This window comes from Calonectris borealis, chromosome 18 (genome assembly GCF_964195595.1).
Source record: "Calonectris borealis chromosome 18, bCalBor7.hap1.2, whole genome shotgun sequence".
Classification (NCBI taxonomy): Eukaryota; Metazoa; Chordata; class Aves; order Procellariiformes; family Procellariidae; genus Calonectris; species Calonectris borealis.
Window position 1 is genome coordinate 2,278,310 of NC_134329.1, and position 19,676 is coordinate 2,297,985.

General features: G+C 49.5%; 2 protein-coding genes across 6 annotated transcripts in view; one reads left to right on the forward strand and one right to left on the reverse strand.

The window, feature by feature from the left end:
* Nucleotides 1-4,228, reverse strand: part of FBXW8 (F-box and WD repeat domain containing 8) — a 52,468-nt gene extending 48,240 nt beyond the window's left edge. The window contains exons 1-2 of one of the 5 annotated variants that reach the window (XR_012676385.1): nucleotides 3,890-4,228; nucleotides 909-1,013 (exon numbers count right to left, since the gene is read on the reverse strand). Coding sequence is in view for 4 of the 5 variants with exons in the window: in XM_075167243.1 (XP_075023344.1) it covers nucleotides 909-1,013; nucleotides 3,890-4,189 (405 nt within the window). In the remaining variant the exon portion in view is untranslated. Of the gene's footprint in view, nucleotides 1-908; nucleotides 1,014-2,762; nucleotides 2,823-3,889 lie in introns of those variants that run through there. The other 4 variants (XM_075167243.1, XM_075167242.1, XM_075167245.1 and 1 more) reach the window with 4 other exon arrangements.
* Nucleotides 4,229-7,018: 2,790 nt separating this feature from the next.
* Nucleotides 7,019-7,282, forward strand: HRK (harakiri, BCL2 interacting protein). Its single transcript, XM_075167113.1, has one exon. The coding sequence runs from the start codon at nucleotides 7,019-7,021 to the stop codon at nucleotides 7,280-7,282; it is 264 nt and encodes an 87-aa protein (XP_075023214.1).
* Nucleotides 7,283-19,676: the final 12,394 nt, after the last annotated feature.

The following is a 19,676-nucleotide window of genomic DNA, read 5'->3' on the forward strand; positions in this document are numbered from 1 at the left end:
TTGGTTGGATTTTTGTGAAGTTGCAAGATGTCCTTTGTATGTAAGAGTTCAATGAACACCAGCCCGAAACACTAAATAGCGGCCATGGGAGAAGCTGGCAGTGAATATCCACAATATTCTACTCTGCCTCACAGGGTAATCAGCACTTGCCAATTAAGTTTGCTTTGGAGACTCATTCAGAGAGGAGGTTCATCTTGCCATGTGTAAAGAAAGGAGACAAAGAGGCTCAATAGTGTGGGATGAACAGTCCTAAGTATAGCCAAGTGTGTGTGTGTTTAAGTCAGTAAAGCTACTTGAAGAGGCAGGCAGTGTACAACTACACATAAATTATGGACCATGCCTGAGCATAGACTGGTGAAAGCATTAACTTAAACATCACCAAAGAAAAATAAAACCCCTTGGCAGGGGGGGAGGGCGCGCGTGGGAAATCAGTGTCATTTAAGAATTTAGCCTCACATGAAATCACTACAGACAAAAAGTTAGTACTCCAATTTCTATGGTTCAAGTCACACGCTGAAAAGTGGGGGGGAACAGCTTTCTTGCCATGCCCTTAGCACTGTAAAGTACCGAGTTCTAAACATTGCAGCAAGACGCTTATTTGTTGCTAAATACATTCACTTGAATCAAAAGATCCTTGCAAGCATTTATTTTAAATTTGAAGGCTTCACTTATGTCCAAGCCACAAATGTTTTATTTAGCTCTACTCAACTGCAAGCTATAAATCCAGCTCATTTACTATTATTTTTTCAATATTCAGCTTTGGAACTATTTCCTGTAAGTAAAAGCACTGTCAGCTGAGCTACTAGGACTACCACATATCTTCCCTGCATCAAGGTGCCTGACTGTTTCTTGAATACTTCTGCCAATTTTATGTGGTATCAGAGAAGCAAACTGTCAGCAGCACTTACCTGAGCACACCTTCCCAATTCAGTCTTGCCCAGGTAGTGAAATATCTTCAATGCCAGTTCATAAGGCAGCTGGATATCGAAGAAAGGAACCTCATTTATTTCATTCTGAAAAGAAAAAAAAAGAAAATCGTTGTTAGGCTTCTTTAAGGCACAGCCTGATAGTAGCAAAAGTTACCACAGTACTAAGAAACAACGTCGTATCCTCAGTGCCACCACAGTTCCATAAAAAAGGCAGAAGTAATTCTGCCTGTCCCTCCCGTAACAGCACAAGATTAGACTGACCACGTGGGCATGAAGGTACCTGAGCTACTCTTTGTTCTCCCTGGGTCTTATCAGGTAAGGAATATTACATAGCTAAGTGGAGCTAAAAAGCAAATTGAGGAGAACTGTAAGGTTTATCTATAGTCAGATGGCACAGAAAGGCAAGACACAAGTTCTAGTAAAAAGTTTCTCTACGGTTTCAGCATCAAGACGACCAAACAAGTAAGAACTTTGAAGACATATGCCCACTATTAATTTCACTTACAAGAGTTCAAACACAGATGATGGAATAATATTTTGATATAAAACTGAATGGAGAATACGTTACAGTTCGGTTTGTCTTTCATCAGTAACATCAATTTCTTTTTAATAAGAAATGTGTTGAAAGAGTTGCTGCTTCAACCAATTGAGTATCACAAAAACATTTTAAAACCAAAAAATCCATCACTTTTATCTAACAGCTAAATGCAGCACATACGTTTTTCCTAGAGGGTTTTTTGGTTGTTTAACTACATGATTATTAAATCTTCTTCCTGAAGTTACTGCATCAAGACTTGCCCTCTCTCTCATTTATGCCTGGAGATTCCAATTTTTTTATACTATATAATATAGAGAGAGCAAAGTCAGCCCGTTCTAACCATTTGTATGTCACCCATTTTGAAGTTTGGCTCTCTAGTGTTTTTTCCTGGTTTCTGTACCCCCCCAGGGTGCTCCCGAACATCTGATCGCTCTCCATCAAACCCCATGCACAAAACCAGCTGCTCAGTATCACTGCACTAAAACCTATCTCCATTTTTTGCTATCAGAAAGACAGGCAGACCCCAAATCAGGATCATCCCCTGCCTCTTAGCACTCCTCTAGCCCTGATCACTTTTGTTTCTTAGTAGGTCTCTTCTACAGTTACTCCAGTGCAACCTGGACCAATGAAGTAGCAAAACAGGCAATGCTGGGTTTATTTTAACGTACAGTTACACAGTAAAACCATTATATAATACGGTTGCATGGACGTTTTTAATGCAAATGGTATTCCACACGAGATAAAAGTGTTTAGACAGCACAAAGATGGGCAGTGTTCCCACTAGGCCTTTTTAGCAAGACAGCACCAGTCTATAAACACTGGAGCATCACACTTGTTCTAAAGTTACTTAAACTAGACCTGCAGCCACCCTTCCTGCTCTCCTCCCTCCTTGTCCACAATTTTCCTGCACAAACAGCTCCTTTTCCTTTCCTTTCCCCCTCCATGCCCTCTCTGTGAGTACCACTGGCTCCACTCCCTGCTGTGGATTTGCAAGAAGATTGTTTGCTTTCATGTGATTTAAACTGCATCTATTTCCAAAACGGACAGCAGAAAAAAAAAAAAGGAAAAAAATAAAAGGACCTCTGAGAGCACATCTCCACGGCCACATGCAGACAGACCCCAAGCTGGCCAGATGTGAACCAGCTCAGATCCAGGAGCCGCATAACCACTTTTAGAGCAACGCGCTGCCCAAACAAATAAGACGAGCCATTCGGCAAGGCTTATTAGCTCTAGGCTTATGAGCTCAGGCACAGCACCACTATGAATATATTGCTTCCAAATTGGAGTTGACTCACATCCAACCAGCAGAACCTGCTCTGTCTGCATGTACCCAAAGACATCATCGGAAGGACAGGCTGCCTACAAACAGACCAGTACAGACACAACAGTCAAGACTGACAGCTCACTCATGAAAAAGGGGGGGGAAGAAAAAAAGAAAAAAAAAGAAAAAACTGCTATACAGTTTTTTTTTAAACTAACCTACAAGAGTATTTACAGTCAAACTATAAGCACGAGCTTGCGACAAAGCACAAGCAACCGCTCATACTAATTCCATTCTAATGCAATCTCAACATTAGAGACAGATCCAGGTCTTCCCTTCCTATATCCCCAAAATTCACGCCACTTGTCTTTAGCACAGTGCTCACCGCTGCAAACGAAGCGGTATTGTTAAGTCAGCACCAGCCTGTCTAAAAGTCTACTGGAATGAATCCAAAACTCAAATACTACTATTCCCTCTGAGACAGATTTGGGCTCCTGTGTGCTAATGGAGCACTAATTCTGTAAATGGATTAATTTGTGCCTTGCAGACAAAAATTTAATCTGTCCCTTTTAATTTTTTTAAGCAAAGAGTAATTAGTCACAGTTAGGTTAGTGAGAAGCAAGAAAATGGGTTTCCCCCCTAGTTTTTCTACGCTGTAAATAAAATCTCTATTGCATTTAGAGGACTTACAAAAAAACTTTTATCTGGTTCAGAACTGTATTTAAAACTATTTCCAAATTAACTCCTTTATTTAAAGAATTAATACTTGTTTTCTTACTACACTGCTGTGCCACAAGGCAGGATAGCCTTAATTACTGTACCTGCATCAAACAGCCTGAATAAGCAACATCATCTTTTTTAAGGGAAAGAACCCAAAACATCTCATAGGAAGAAAAGTAGAATTTGGAGGAGTAAAACCTTGTAAGAGAAAATATATTCAGAAACTGGTTATAAACAAGCGCACAGGAATCCAAAACTCAGCGTCCCCCGTTCCCACCCCACCGCTCCGCTCCCGTTAGAGCGGCCCCGCCGCGACCCCCGCTATAGCCCTCCACAACCCCCACCCGCGGAGCCTTCCACGCCTCGCCCCGGCCTCCACCCCGAGGCAGAGCGCCAGGGCCGCCACAGGCGGGGCCCGGCCCCGCGTCCGCGCAGCCCTACCAGGTCCCGGATGAGCTGCCCCAGCAGGTCGTCGCCGTCGCCGCCTCCGTCCCCCGCGGGCTCCTCGGCGGGGCGGGCGGGCGACGGGCTGCGGCAGGCCGGGGCGGGCGGGGCGCCGCCGTCCAGCAGGCCGCGGGCCAGCGCCAGGTAGCCCGGCTCGCTCGGCTCCGCGCTGCGGCGGCTCTCCGGACCCGCCGCGGGCTCCGCTGCCGCCTCCCGCCGCCGCCGCTTCGCGCCCCCCGCCAGCTCCTCCTGCCAGCGGCGGCGGAACAGCTCCAGCTCCGCCGAGCCCTCGGCCATGGCGGCGGGGCCGGGCCCGGCCCAGCCTCTCGCCGGCCCGGCCCGGAAACCGCCCCCCGCGCCCGCGCGTTCCGCCGCGCGAAGGTTCCTACAGCCGCCGGGGCGGGCCGGGGCCCGGCTGACAGGGTCCGGCGGCCGCCATTTTGTGGGCCCGGGGCGGGTGCGAGTGCTGGGGCTGCCCGCGCCCGTCGAGCACACGAGGAGCGGGCTGGAGGCCTAGGGGCCTGCTGGCCCGGTGGCCGTGGCCCAGCCTTGGAAAGCCGCTAGCGGCCGAGCGAGGGCCGGGGCGAGGGCAGTGCCCTGTGCGGGGGCCCTGGGCCAGGGCTTTGCTGGGAAGAAGCCCACAGCTGCCTCCCAGCCAGGGCCCCCCGTGTGGCCCCACGGGGGAAACACCGCTTCCAGCAAAGCAGAAGAGACACCACCAAGCGGGCCGTTGCCCATGGAGGAGGCACCGAGGTGTGTGGCTCTGCCACTGGGTGACCCAGGTTGGCCCATTTCTTCCATCCATTTTGTTGGCCAAGTCTGAACCGGAACCTGTGGGCAGGGGCGGTCCTGCCCCACACCGTGTCCATCACACCTCCTGTGGAAGACGTGCTGCGCTGCTCAGCGCGCCCTGAATCACGCTTGCCTCCTTCTGCAGCCACTGCAGCCCGAGAGCTGCTGCTTTCATGGTGCTTTGGGAGGAGACGACCTTTGCTCCGCGCCTCTCCAGTATCAACCCACCTTGTTGCTTAAAGGTTGCATTTCAAACGGTGGCTAAACCCAACCGCTGAAACACGGCCATGGACCTACTATTGCTTCAGCCAGTCCAGCTGCCCAGAGGAGTGGAACGGCCGCAAGTATTCAAGTCTTCAGCATAACTTTCATGGAGCGCTCGTGAAAATAAAACAGGTAAGCGATACTTGTCCACGTTTAAGTCAAACAGCTGGTCCTCGCTGGGCAGTGGTGAACACGCTAAAACACGCGGCCCTTGCTCTCAGCAGCAGCTTATGCCAATGTACCTCCACCCTCGCGTCCACCTCCAGCTGCTGCCATTCAGCATCCTCAGTGGCCACTTGCTGGTCTTTCTCCTTTGCAGCTTGTTGCTGCCCATGTGGTTTATAAAACCCAACTTAATGAACACAAACAGGCATTTTGGATTCCAGGAAAAACCTGAACTACCTCATTTTGAGGAGGAATTCCTGTATGTAGAAACCCCACAAAAGATTTGTTTCCCCTACAAAACAATCATTTGAACTTGAAGGAGGATCTGCCCAGGGTGCATACGCTGACCGTGGTGAGCCCTGCAAACAGAGGGGCTGCAGAGCAGGAGCTTCCCCTGTAGCAGGATGCAGGGCTACCCAGGGAGCATAGACGGCTTGGGAGGAAGGTGAGCCCCAGGAGGGTCTCCTCAGAACACTTTGCAATACCAGGGTGATCTGTGGCAGCAGCCTCCCTGCCAGGCGGAAAAGAAATGGGCCAATTTGGGGTGATTCCTGCCCCACAGGGAGCTGCAGGGAGCCCCCGCTGCCATCCCAGGGCTGATGTGTGATGGGGAGTCCTGCCTGGGGGGTCCCAGCCCTGCTCCTGCGCACTGACAGCTGGGGAGGGGGCTTTGCATCCCCCTAGGTCAGTGCCTGGGGGCTGTGCACTCCTGCCTGGCCACCCAAAATGTGATCAGAATCAGTAATGATTTGGGTGATGAAATCCCCTCCAGCTCTATGTAATACCCTCACTGTCCCCCTGCATCTCCACACTGTCCCTCCATCCCACACTGTCCCCTCCATCCCCACACTGTCCCTCCATCCCCACACTGTCCCCTGCATCCCCACACTGTCCCCTCCATCCCCACACTGTCCCCTCCATCCCCACACTGTCCCCTGCATCCCCACACTGTCCCCTCCATCCCCACACTGTCCCCTGCATCCCCACACTGTCCCCCCATCCCACACTGTCCCCTCCATCCCACACTGTCACCTGCATCCCCACAGTGTGCCCTCCATCACATACTGTCTCCTGCATCCCCACGCTGTCACCAGCATCCCCATACTGTCCCTCCATCCCACATTGTCACCGGCATCCCCACACTGTCCCCCTCATCCCACACTGTCACCATCATACCTACGCTGTCCCCCCATCCCACACTGTCACTGGGATCCCCACACTGTCACCTACATCCCCACACTGTCACCGGCATCCCCACACTGTCCCTCCATCCCACACTGTCCCCTCCATCCCACACTGTCACCTGCATCCCCACACTGTCCCCTCCATCCCACACTGTCACCTGCATCCCCACACTGTCCCCCCATCCCACAGTGTCACTGGCATCCCCACACTGTCCCCCCATCCCACACTGTCACCTGCATCCCCACACTGTCCCCTCCATCCCACACTGTCACCTGCATCCCCACACTGTCCCCCCATCCCACAGTGTCACTGGCATCCCCACACTGTCCCCTCCATCCTACACTGTCACCTGCATCCCCACACTGTCCCCTCCATCCCTATGCTGTCCCATCAAACTCCCACACCCTCCCTAGATAACAAAATGCCCCACCACACAAACACTGTCCCCTCCATTCCCCCCAAGTCCCCCCATCCCACACTGCCCCTCAATTCCCCCACTCCCCCTCCACCCCCCCTCTGGCCCCTCCATCCCACACTCTGTCCCCCCCGCACCGCCCCCCCGCTCCCGCTGTCCCCGTCCCCCCCGCCCGCTCCCCGCGGCCGAGCGCCGCCCCGCGGGGGATGATGTAACCCCCCCGTCCCCCGCCCGCCGCCGCCCCGGCCCGCCCGCCCGCCCGCCCGCACACGCCGCGGCACTCGGCGGCGAGCGGCGGCGCAGCCATGTGCCCCTGCGCGCTGCACGGCGGCCCCCCCGCGCCCTGCCCCTGCAGCCCCGGCCGCGCCGCCCGGCCCTCGGCCGCCGCCCGCCTGGTCGCCGCCCGCCTGCGCCGCCTGGGCGATGAGCTGGAGCAGCGGGCGGCGCGGCGCAAGGCGCGGGGCCGCGGCCCCTCGGCCGGCCGCCGCCTGGCCGCCGTGGTGTGCCTGCTGTGCGCCCTCACGCCCGCGGCCGCGCTGGCCTGGCTGATCCGCAGGAGGAGCCTCTAGGCGAGAGGGGCGCTGGCCGGAGCGGGGAGCAGGCGGGACGCGCAACAGGTCGGCACCGCGCCGGGGGACGGGGAGCGGGCGAGGCGGCGGCGGGGACGGGGCCGGCTGGGCGGCCGTCGGGTTACGGGACGGCGTGGTCCGGCGCAGCAGGCTGCGGTACCGCCCGGTGCGGCACGGCAGGGCAGGGGTCGGTACAGCACGGTGCGCCGCGGCCCGGCATGCTATGGCCCGGCTCGGCATGGGGCGGTACGCCGCGGCAGGGTCCGTCCCGGGGGCCCGGCTCGGTACGGCCCGGGTCCGGCGGGGGGGCCCGGCCCGGCGGAGCGCGCTGTCCGCGGTACCCGCCTGCTCGCCGGGCTGCGGCGGCTGATCGCGGCAGCGGCAGCGCACGGAGCCTCGCGCTGCGGGTACCGACGCTGCCAGATCGCACCGACCTGTCCTGTCCTGTCCTGTCCTGTTCTCTCCTCTCCTCGCCTCGCCTCTCCTCTCCTCTCCTCTGCAACTTCCCTTTTCCCAGGACTCCCCAAACACCCCCTTTCCCCTTCCCCAAAGTTTCACGGCTTCCAGTGCTCTGCCTCCCCTCCACTCGGGTCATTTGTGCTCTCATGGGGCAGTTTCAGCTCCATGCTTGCGCTGAGTGAGCCTGTGGCCCCCGTGGGCCAGCGGCAGTGGCAGCAGCGCAGGGTGGCTCGGGGGGATTGGAGCAGGTCCCGCATCACCCCAACTGCTGGCCCTGGGAGATGGAGGATGCTTGCCCCGCACACCCGTGCCTGCCAAGCCTCCAGCCCTCTTGTGAGTGGAGGAACTTCCCCTGTGTCCTGCCATCCCCCCCCGCTGGGCTTCAGACCCACGGGTGCTGTGGGGTACCCATCACTAAGGTCCCTGGGTGGTGGGATGTCCCCACAGGACCATCCAGCGGGGCAGCCTGGGACTTTGGCTGGCTGTGCCTGGCTCTGTGTTTTGAATAATGCCTTGCCCAGTGCTGGAGGCTTTCCCCAAGGAGGGTCCCAAGCCACCAGCCAGGGAAAAGCGTCCAAGCCCAGTTATTGCTGGTTCCTAGTCCCCACTGTGCTCCAGAGCCACTGAGCAAACCAGCAGCAGGAAAATGGGACATACCTGGTCCTGTAACCCTCGTCATCCTGGTGACATCTCCTGGGCTGGTAGGAACAGCTCTGCACCCTCAGCCCTGGGAGCATGCAGGGATACTGAGCATACATGAGGTCACCTCAGGGATTTTGGGTGTTCTGAAGTGCTCTTTGGGACAAGGATTTCTCTCCTCAGACACGAAGAGCAAGGGCTCCTATTTTGGGTGCTTTAAATTATATCTATGAATGTCCCCCAATGTCTATCTTTGTTCAGGAAAGTGCTTGTCTAACTTTCAGCGTGCCCTCATATCGCACCAGCTTGGATAGGGTTTAGACAAGAGCTTAAAATAAAGCAGTTGAAAAATGCCACCAATACTGGGCTGACGTCATACAATTTCAGCTTAACTGGGCTGTTTGCAACCCTTGGGCCAGACCTTGGCTGTCAGGAATCAGGTCTTATATTGCAAAATGTCTTGCGTGCTTTTTAGGTGCATGAAGTTAGATACAGTTAGATACATATGTATAGCGTGGGAAAAAGTATGGTTTACAAGAGAGTTTAAAAGTAGGGTTTTCCAGCAGGTATGTGTGTTTGCACTGCGCGTGTGTGTGTATGTGCTGGTGTACGGGGGGAGCATTGTTGTCATCTGTCCGTCTGAGCCACAACGGCTGCGTCTGGCAGCAGGTTCAGCTGGTTACCTTTGGAAAGCTTTCTTTGAAAACAAAAACAGAACAAAACTGGGTTTTTATGATGAATCAAAGCCTCAATTTCTATAGAATCATCCGGGATGGCGTCTGCAGAGCTGTGCCCAGCAAAGCCCTCGGAGAGTGTCAGTGGTGTGGGGCAGGGGTTGGAGATGTGGGACCGCGGTCAGGAGCAGAGCTTAGAGATCTTCTTTCCCTTCCCATCAGTTTGTGTCAAGTTTGAGTCTAGTGTTTGGAAGCAAACCCACCCGTCTGACTTGCTTGCCTCTCTGAGCTCAAAAAAAGTTGAAATCCAAGGGGGACTGCAGTGATCTCCCTTATCTAATATCTCAAGTGTCCTTTTCTTTCTAACAAGCCCAGGGAAATTCCTCCCTGCCCAGTCTGGGACTTCATCCCATGTAGAGAAGGTGGCACGTGGGAAGGGCTGGCAGAGAGAGCCTGTTCACTGGCCCCATGGCCAGCACATGCTCAGCCCAGACTTCCTGGCAACCCCACGAGGGCAAAACCATTTGGATTTTTAGTTTTTGTGAAGGTTTGCATAGCTTTGGTTAGGCAGATACTATTTTTTTTTCCCAATCTCTTGCTGTTGACTCTGTGGAGCCCTCACCTCCATCTGGCTTTCTGCACTTCAGGTCCAACAATAACCAGTTGCTCATAAATTGCTTTGATAAAGACACTATAGCAAAGCAAAGCGTTATCCTCAACACAACCGAGGCGAGCTCCTTTAGCATGCACAGTCCTTCCTCGCAGCTTCAAAGGCTGCTGCAGACAGAACGTGCTGAGCTGCCTCCAAATGCTCTGGGGCTTCGTGGACACAAATACAAATGTAAGCCTCTGAAAAGATCCTGTGTGTGATGTGAAGCAGTTTCAGGGATAAAGAGGCCAGATGTAAGAGAATAACACGATAGTAACAGTCTCCTGGTTGCCCCTATGCACAGCGAACTGACCTGTCCGACTCCTGGCAAGCTTCTAAGGCGCAAGTGACCAAGCTGCAGATGAAAATACAATGCAACCCCAGAATAATTAAATGTATCATCTACACCTCTGGGTTATTTTTGCCATTAAGAATCTTTTCTGTTCTTCCTGAATAGTAATTTGCTCACACCAATGGAGGTATCTGATTATCTGCAGTATCTCAGAGCCCAAGTGATAGTGCAGTGAGCTCAGTTAGACTTAGAGATGTGGTAAGACAGCAGTGTTTTATTAACTCAGCAGAGTATTTCTGAACAAAATATGTATTTTTCTGCCGTCCTCAGAGACACTCTGCAGGGATAATATTGTTCTGCAACGAGATGGAAAGTCCAGGCTCTGAGCACTTGTGATCTTGGGATTTCATGGAACAGCTCATAAGAGGAGAGTAACTTGTACACTTAATAAATGTGCTGCAAAGTCAGCATTTGTCTTGTGATCTAGTGGTCACAGAAGGAACAGAGAAGTTAGAGGAAAAGGCCAGTTTCAGCTTGGCTTACTACTTGAGTTCCCCTCCTGCTTTTTCAAGTGGTAATAGCGTTTTGCATTGGCTGCCGTGAGTGTACGTACTGTTTCTGAGGAAGAAGGTTGGTAGTTGTTCCCTCAGGTCCTTGTGGCTTTACACAACAGTGCAGCCCAGGGAATAATCCTGTGTACCAGGGAACTTCTCCTGCTCTCACAGCCCCCAGGTGATGCCAGTGAAAGCAGGATTAGGGCCACTGCATGTGACCAACTTCTTTTATCTGTGGACCATGCTTGGGATTTGGGGATGAATGCTTTGCAAATGGCAGTTTTATAATATATAATCTGACATCACCTTGAAATACCCAGCCAGGGCATGAAGTATAGTTGTCATGTGCCAGTTTGGCATACAATGTCACTTGTATTTCGCTCTATTAGTTCAGAAGTGGCAGTGTATTAAAATCAAACCCTACTTGTCCCAGCCAGCTTCACCAGCCTGGTTCTGTGCCCACTGTGTTGCCAGTAATTCCCCCCACTGTTTGCTGCGAGGTTCATGCAGAGCCACTCTGTCCAAAGTCTCAGTGCAGTTAATTATCTGTATTAAAACTGGGTTGATAAGATTTCTGGAGTGTCACACTGAGCTGTGCAGGAGTGCAAAGAAAATGAAGGACCAGAGGCAGTACAGCTAGCGCAGGACTAAGCCGACTACCTCAGCAGCGAGCTGCAGTTTTGCACGAGGACAAACATTCAGCGTGTTGCACCCCGTATGCATCCCTGACACAAAGAGGCAAGTGCTGTTCTTTATCCTCCTGGATTACTAAGGAAGAAGGAGCCTGCTCTTCCTAGTGGCAAGCATCCTACTCAAAAATGCCAAAGGTCCCTCCCACCCTTGCCCCACCTTCACAGTTGAATTGCACAAGGAAAACCTTCAACATTAACTTCCATGATAAACAAGCAGCAGAGTTTTCAAAAATATATAGCAGTCCAGAAATGCCTCTTTCCGCAGGTGGACTATGGCCAAGCAGGCCGTTTCTGTGTGGAAGGATTGGAGCCCCAACATTTCTTTACCCTGTCTGGGTTCCTTGATCTTCCTGAGCTAAGTTCTCCCTGACACACCATTCTTCCCAGTTCTTCCATAGTAGTTCTACTCTCCTTTCGTCTAACCTCTCAAACCCCCTCCTAATTGTTTTTTGGTCTTCCAAGTTACCCTTCCGTCTCCCACAGAGATGCTAATGAAGTGTGAGTGTACATGGATGCAGGCTGCTTGGGAATTTGACAGGGCTCTTGCCCAGCCCTTGTTTTCTCATTAACCTGCTGCTGCGTGAGGAAGGAAGCGAGACCGCCTTGTTTTGGCCCTGCCTCAAGCCTTCCCTTAGCAATCCAAGCCCCTGAATATTTCTTTTTCTTTAAATATATCAATAACTGTTATTTTGTTTATTAGGAGTGGACCATGTGCCAACTGAATTGCCTGTGTAATCCATTTAAATCAAGAAGTTACATGCTGACACGGTAGCCGTGAGCAGAACTCCTTTTGCCAACTGCTTTAGGGGACATGAGCTCAGATTCTCCTATGGCTTTATGCAGGTGGTACCCAAGCATGGCTTTGCGTCCTGTCTCTGAATAAAGATTAGTCAAAGAAATGCTGAGATGAGACTAGGGACCCCCTACCTGAGTCATTTCATGCCCATCCGACTCAGCATCCCAGAGAAGAGCAGCTTGCTTTTTTTTTGGTAAACACCAGCTTAGCAAGCTGTGTGATAAAACTGTAGGATTTAAGGCTGGAGAGTTCAAAGTAATTGAGAAGTCGAGATGCCCATATCTATTAAAAGCAGTGGGATGTGTCGAGGCTGGCTGAGATAGCCTTGCAAGTATCAGCCAACATGATTTGTCGTCTCACAACCTTATTGCTTAATAGGTGCAACGAATAAGAGCAACTTTCTGAGCAGAATCTGCATTTCCCTAAGTGACCAGGAAGAGAGAGATACATCACCAAAGGGAATGTTGGTTCCCATGAAAAATTTCAAAGCAAGTGATTTTTTTCTTTATGGCTTCAATCCATGTTTTTGATAGACACCACATTTTTCATATAGGAAGTCAGCTAATCCCTTTTTTTAATAAGTAAATGAAAAATTTTGATAGTAGTGGACAATCCCCCCCCAAAGTTTCAACACTATACGAAGGACATGTAAAATAAACACATTTTCAGCAGCTCTGCAGAGGGGATATGCTGGCGCTCTTTCCAACTTACTATCCACCCCGATATTACAAATGGGATGTAGTTTGGCTTTCCTCAGCCTTTTTCAGACCTGAAGTACCAAATTTTGATCTATCTGCTGAGTGCCTATTGTGGGAAATTTGGAGTAACTCCACTGAAGTCAATTGGGTTGCCCTGGATTTACGGTGCTGTAAATGAGATCAGAATTTGGCTCAAAGTATATTCCATTAATGAGTCAGATACTGGCAATGCAGCCAATATGCACCCAGAAATGGCTTTAACACAGCCTAGGATATTCAGAATTGTTTTATTGAAAGATGGGCTGAAGGCCAGGATTCTGGGGTTCTCTTTTATTCTTTCCATGAAATTCACCTTTATGCAGAAGGCTGGCACGCGGCTGATGCAAAACTTAAGAGCCATTTAAGCTCCTAGAATAGGGCTTGTGAGACGTGTAAACATTGTGCTGAGCTCTTTGCCTGCCCCAGAGCAGATTTATCACTCGGATTTCAAGACACTCTAGGATTTATCAACTTTTACAGGTTTTTATAGATTTTCTATACATTAAGTGACAGAGAGAGACAGTTTGTAAAATATAATGACACCAAGGATGATCTGTCGCAGGCCATAGATGGCACAGGAGGACAAGGGTTCACAGCTGGCAATTGGAAGTGCTACTACAGGAGAAATAATAAATAAGGATTAAATGTTTTTGCATTGGAGGAAATCCTTTAATCAACTCCTGAAGTCTTTATTCCAGTGTAACTCGAGTAAATATCTCACCTCTTCGAGTGTAAGCAACCGCATCACAGGTTCTTCCTCTGTATCGCCAGCCCTGTTTCTCAGTACCCTACAGTCAGCTCAGTGTGCCCTGCTTTCCCACCCCAACAATGCCAGTGGGGTTAATTTTGAAGATCCCTCTATAAAGACATCTTGTGTGGGAAGTGCCGGTGCCCAGAATCGCCTCCTTGTGACGTTTCACAAGTCCAGAGCAAGCCGTGGTGCTGTCTGTCTGCCCGTGCTCAGCGTTGGCCTAGACCCGAGCGTGCAGTTGTGCAAGGGGAGGCTGCGTGGGGGCGCAGGGCTGCAGGAAGGGCTGTCTCCCGTGCATGCAGGCCAGGAGGCTGAACAGGGACGCATTTCAACCTCTGGGCTACTTATTGACAGCTCTTTATTGCTGGTCTGTCCTCTGTTGGCTGTTTTTGCGTACAGTATCACCATGTTCATACTTTCTCAAGTAGTGAACATCTTTCCTATTTACCTTCTGCCAAAAAAGCTAAGTAGCTTTGCAAAAAACCTTTTGAAAATACCTCCAGTACTTCCAGAGAGCGGGTGTGTGTGTGAAAGTCTCTGTGCACGCAGAGACAGAAGCCATAGAAACTGTGTGGCTAGCTGGTAGCCTTGATCACAGCAAGACAAATGAAAGTGTGCTTCAAGTCTAGATGATTCATTCTGGCTTTAGTCCTTCAAGCTATTTTCACTGTTGCTTCAGATTCCTCAAAACTAGAAAGCAAGACTGTAAACTGAGGGAGGGAGAGGTTGTAATTGCCACATCCTGTGCGCAGCAGCACTGGAGCAGCTGACAATAACTGGGATAAAGCAGGTACGGTTAAACCTTACGAGGCTGAACCACAGACGATCTAGGTTGCTCGGGGTCCATCGCAGTACCAGAGTTTGCCCACTTTCCTCATAGTGGAGGTTCCAGTTCATCTCAGAGGCAGCGCCGCTGAATCGTGGTAACCTTCCCGCTGGCACAAACAGGGTAGTAATACGGAAGGAAGGGGGGTGATTCTGGGTTTGCATCAGAGTAATGCCGATCAGAATCTGCCCCAAAGCTGTTTGCCAGCCCTAATTACACTCTGACTTCATAGCTGATGCAGTTGCATAGTCAGCTACTCCCCCCTCCTTTCTCCCACCCGAGTGAAATCACCTCATCCAGAAGGCCAGCAGAGATTTCTCCACTGAGGTTTTTATAAGATCACTCATTGTCACAGTCTCTGCGAGCTAGACAGCACAGTCTGAAAGATGGGATCTACCCCAGCAAATGCTGGTATCAACAAACCTAGGTATAAATGTGGGAAATGGGAATTTCATCGTAGATGCCCCTTGGGCACCTCTCCTGCTAATTTGCACTTAGATAGGTGCCTTTCTCTGAGCATTTTATTAATTAAGGCTTGCAGCCCACCTATGAGGCAAGTAAGTTATTACTGCCCTCATTTTACAGCAGCAACTGAAGGAAGTGGTTTGCCCAGGGCCACAAATCTAATCAGTGGCAGAACCAGGAATGAGCGAGTTCTTCCAGTCTCCTGCGATACTCCATGCACCCCATTGCCTACCTGTAACAAAATTAATGGCTTCCCTAAAAGTTAACATTTTTGTTAACGTGATGTAAATGAAGATGGAGCACCAGAAAGAACGAGCCTTGCAAAATGAGAGCTCACCAGAAATCCTGCAGTAGCACAGGGATAAAGGCGTCATCTCTTGTGTTGAACCACAAAACCAGCATCCCCATAAATTATATACCTCTTCTTGTCAGTAAATTTAGCAGGAGGGTTCAAGCATAAATTTAAAAGAAGCTTTTATTGTAACCAATGCATCAATATAATTAAACCCAAACACAATTCTTTTGCTTTCTTAGGCTGGAGAAAACCCTGTGCCCTTGGAGAAAATTGTTTCCCCTTTTCCTACAGGGAATCCAGAGCCTGAGCAGCAGCTGTGAAGAGTGGAGATAAAGAAAGAAGTGGAAGATGTTGGAAGTGCTTTGGGCGACGTGAAGAAGGATTTGCACGGAAGGAGCTGTTCAAGGGCCCAGCAGCAAAACAGAGACACATACATGCTTATATATAGAAGAATGTAAACCCTCCTGTATGCATACGTTAAAACGTGCATGCCTTGTTGAGAACGTAAGCAACATTCCTTGTAGATGATGGTGGTCTGAGCATTCATGCTCCTGCAGTCTGAGTCAAAAGATTAGTGATGTCCTTGCTGTAATGCTAGCATTTTCTCCACTGCACCTTGTTTATGGCAACATAAACGTTCCTTTCAATGCAGCAGGATGAAAAGTAATCTATACATCCAGAGTTCAGTAATATCTTGAGAGACCAAACTTGCTGCAAAATGGGCATGTCCTAGCCGTGGTGGTGGGCGAACAGGTGCTTAGCAGCTTGGACAACAGAGAGTTTGTGTGTGTATATATTAAGCGCTATAGCACCAGGTGAGATAAGCTTTTCTTATGACTTTAGTTTCTCTGGTGCTACATTTAATATTTGTCTGGGGCTAAACTGCCTCTCTGTGGTGCTACAGTTTCCCCAAGAGGATGTTCTGAAACATGGGACAAGGAGAAATCTATTTTGGTTATTAATATTTATACACAAGATAGCAAAAAATAATACTTGTTGAGAAGGTGCTATTTTTTTCTTTCTTTCAATCTCTGCATAAATTAAGACAAAACAAATAATCTAGCCCAGAACTTTATAAAACTAATTTTCTTTGGGGCAGTTCTTTTTCTTTTGACGGTTCGGAGCTTGGGAAGCAGCATTCGCTGAGGTGGCAAAGGCACACCAGCTCTTTTCACTGCAGCGTGCATGTCAAAGTCTGCTAGTGCAGAACCTCCGACAGCTCCGGAGCTGGGTATTCTCTGGATGGTGATTTAAGCAGTCTCAATCCTGTGAACCAGGGAAGAGAACTGTATCTAGACTCATCAACAGACTAGGGGATAACAGGAGAACTTGTCCTTAGAAGTCAAAGGGCTTTTTTCAGTCTAGTACTGAGCGCTTTTTTTCTTGCAGCCAAAACTACCTGTCAGATTCAGGATACCTTCCAGACGCTATTTACAGTAATTATTATGCACAGTTTTTTAGAAACATTTTTCACAGCCTCAGATATTTGCACCAGAAAATTGTCCCTCTCCTAGCAGGGGGGAATTTTCAAAGGCATAAAGGAATGTTAAGAACCCAATTTCCAAAGGAAATTTGGCTCCTTGTCTTTTAAAAGTACTTCCTAACCCTCGCCCAGTCAAGGAACAAGCTGAGTGGTCGCTATGTCCCAGTCAAACCTTGCATTTTTCACTGCTGCAGGGGAAATGTTTCTAAGCAATCTAAAAGCTAAATTCTCCCTTTATCAAATATTCACCGATGTGTTTTGGGCCCCTGCACGTATATTCATGGGTATTATTGATCCAAGTCAATTCACAAACAGCAGGAAGGGCTATGCTGAAAGAGCAAATTGTTCCTAATGAATAACCTTGCCCTAGTTTATATTATGTGCAGTGTTGGGAGGGATCATGTAGGTAAGTGTAGTTTGTCTACTGAAAGAGTTTGGGTGGCCTCAGAACCACAGGGACTGATAAAACATTTTCCTACCATTTTTGGCCTGATGCTCAGTAATACTCGGCATCCTGTACCCTTCCCGGCTCAGTCTCCTACTGCAGTAGGTAAGAATTCTTCTAGCGAAAGCCTCAGCTGATTTCAGCAGCGTTGCAAGTGCTGGGTTAGTGACTGCTGGGTCGGGCATAGTCTTAAAAATACAACTTTCTGCAAATCACTCAAACGAGGAAGGAAAATTGTGTGTACGGTATTGCACAAGTCAAATTTGAACAGAAAATAATTGATCAGGAAGACTGGATGCGTCACTTTGCCATACAGGACGCGCAGCCTGCAGGAGGTCTTCCTTCCGCCCCTACGCAATCTTCCCTCACCCTGTGTGTGTGCCCCACGTGCAGCCCGTCTGGCGTAGGAGCTGGCTGACATTTCTCAGTGCAAGAGAGAGGGCCCTCCCACATATTCCTCCCCTTTAACAATTATTAGCTTCCGAGTTCTGAATGTTTAATAAACTTCTCACCCGGAAGATGCATTGTTCCATTTTCCCTTGCATCTTCTGTGCGTACAGTTTGCGCTGCCATTGGTTTTCCTGCCACGTTGGCTGTTCGGGTCTGCAGCCTTGAGACTTCTCGTAGCGTTCTTCCCCAAGAGGCAATTCCCCTGAAACATGACAGCACGGCAAACAGAAAGGGAAGAAAGTTCTGTCCTTACCACAGCGTCCTCACCTTGGGAAAGCCCCTGGAGTCAGTGATCAACCTCAGTAGCAAAGAGATTGGCCAGTCTCCCTCAGTCCTACCCCCCCGTGGACAGGCTTTTCTGTAAAAAAACCAAAAACCCAGAACTCCCAGGGGAGCAGTCTCCTCCTTGGTGGTTCCCAACATTCAGCAAAAATGTTAGGAGACACGTGCTGCCCATTGTTATTCTCGTGAAACAACAACCAAATCTATGGTGCTTCCCAAGTGTGAACGAGAGCAGGTCCAGTACCCCAGATCCTGCTTTAGTCCTGATTTGCTTCACTTTTGTAGTTCTAAAGTGGATGTTTAGTGTGAACCGAGGGTTAAGTTTTGGAGACTTTCATCTATTAGTTGCTGGGTCAAGCTTTGCTAGAGAAACAGCTTACCAGCACTTTATAGCCAGCATTCATGTACATAAATTGAATTACTAGAGGGTATGTATTTGTCAAAGCCTTACATTTTCTGGTATAATTGCTATTCTTGAATGCCTCCATTTTTTGACAAGGAGTGTTTTTATCCTTTTTAAAATCTCTGATTTAACCCTGGTTGATGTTTGTATTGGAAAAGAAAGCATGCGCTATACTCCCCTAGTGCTGTTCTTACTGTATTGCAACAGCTGTGTGAGATGGTGGGGGGTTTCTGTACCGTACTAATGGGTAGGAAACCGGCACAGTTCCTCTCTCTTGCTCCTCTTTTTGTTTTTTTTACAGCAGCCAAGAAGTCATTGATTTTGATTAGCTTCGCAGTTGCGCCTCCGTGAAGACTGGGGAGTGCTCTCTAAATGAAAAAAAAAAAGACCTCATCTTAGGTTTCAGCAGACGGTGCGTGTGCAAGCCAGAGGAGGAGGTTATGAGATCATAGTCTATACAGAACGCCGCATAATGTGGCCGTGAGGAAAGTCTTTATTAATTTTTAAAGCAGCACTCCACCAAGACAGCTCTCATCACATATTGGAACTTCATATTTCAAGTTAAAAAAGCAGTCTAGTGTGGACTACTGATCAGCTTCTCTCCTCCTGCCTGTTAAAACCAGTCCTTTGGCCAAATTAATGCTAGGATAGCACCGCTGTCTGCTTGCAGACAGCTGGGTTACACCCAGGACAGAATTTAGCCCATTAATTCCAGATTCCTTCCTCTTCTCTCTTAGAATTATTTTCAGTAGGTAAAAAATACGGAACAGGACCAGTTCTACCTCCTATATCGTACAGGAACAGCAATGCCTCCTGTGTCACACATTTTCATGTGCCCAGGAGAGGCATCACCCAATAAAAACATACAGCAAATCACCAAAATCAATGAGTTGTCGGTGATGAGGAATGAGGAGAACCCATCATGCTTCTGTTTTAGAGCATGTAGGCATGCAGAAATTACCCTGATTTAGCTAAGCCCATTACTAAAGCAATTCACTTAAATCAGAAACACTTGTTAAATCAGTTTAATCTGATCTGTGAATGTGCTTTGTTTCTGTATCACGCTAAAATTGTAAGGGTCTTACCTCCACTGCAAAAGCAGAGCAGTGCCTCCTAACGGAACTGATGACAAACAGATTTGGTTAAACTGGTGCAGTTTCCACGTCCACGTGCACCTCGGGCTCAGGCACTTCTCCCTGCTGCCTCGTAAGACGAAACAGTTTGGTTAGATACGGCCATCGCTGTGTTCCTCGCGGGTCCAGCAGGCGGGGAGAACCGCGCGTTGGGGGGGGCAATGGAGAATGGGGAGGCAAAACTGAAGGAAATGGTTCCCTTCTGAAAACTGCACTACCACGTACAAAATGGTTCATGCCGAGGACAGAATAGTACATCTACCTTAATATTTAATTCTAATTTTCCTACAAATGGTTTTAAAACATCTGTCCATGACCTTGACAGAAGTCTGAGATATACTTAACAAACTACCTGTGGCTCCAAATTAA

Excerpts from the sequence above, each read along its gene's own strand:
- HRK (XM_075167113.1), top strand. The coding sequence starts at position 7,019 with ATGTGCCCCTGCGCGCTGCACGGCGGCCCCCCCGCGCCCTGCCCCTGC.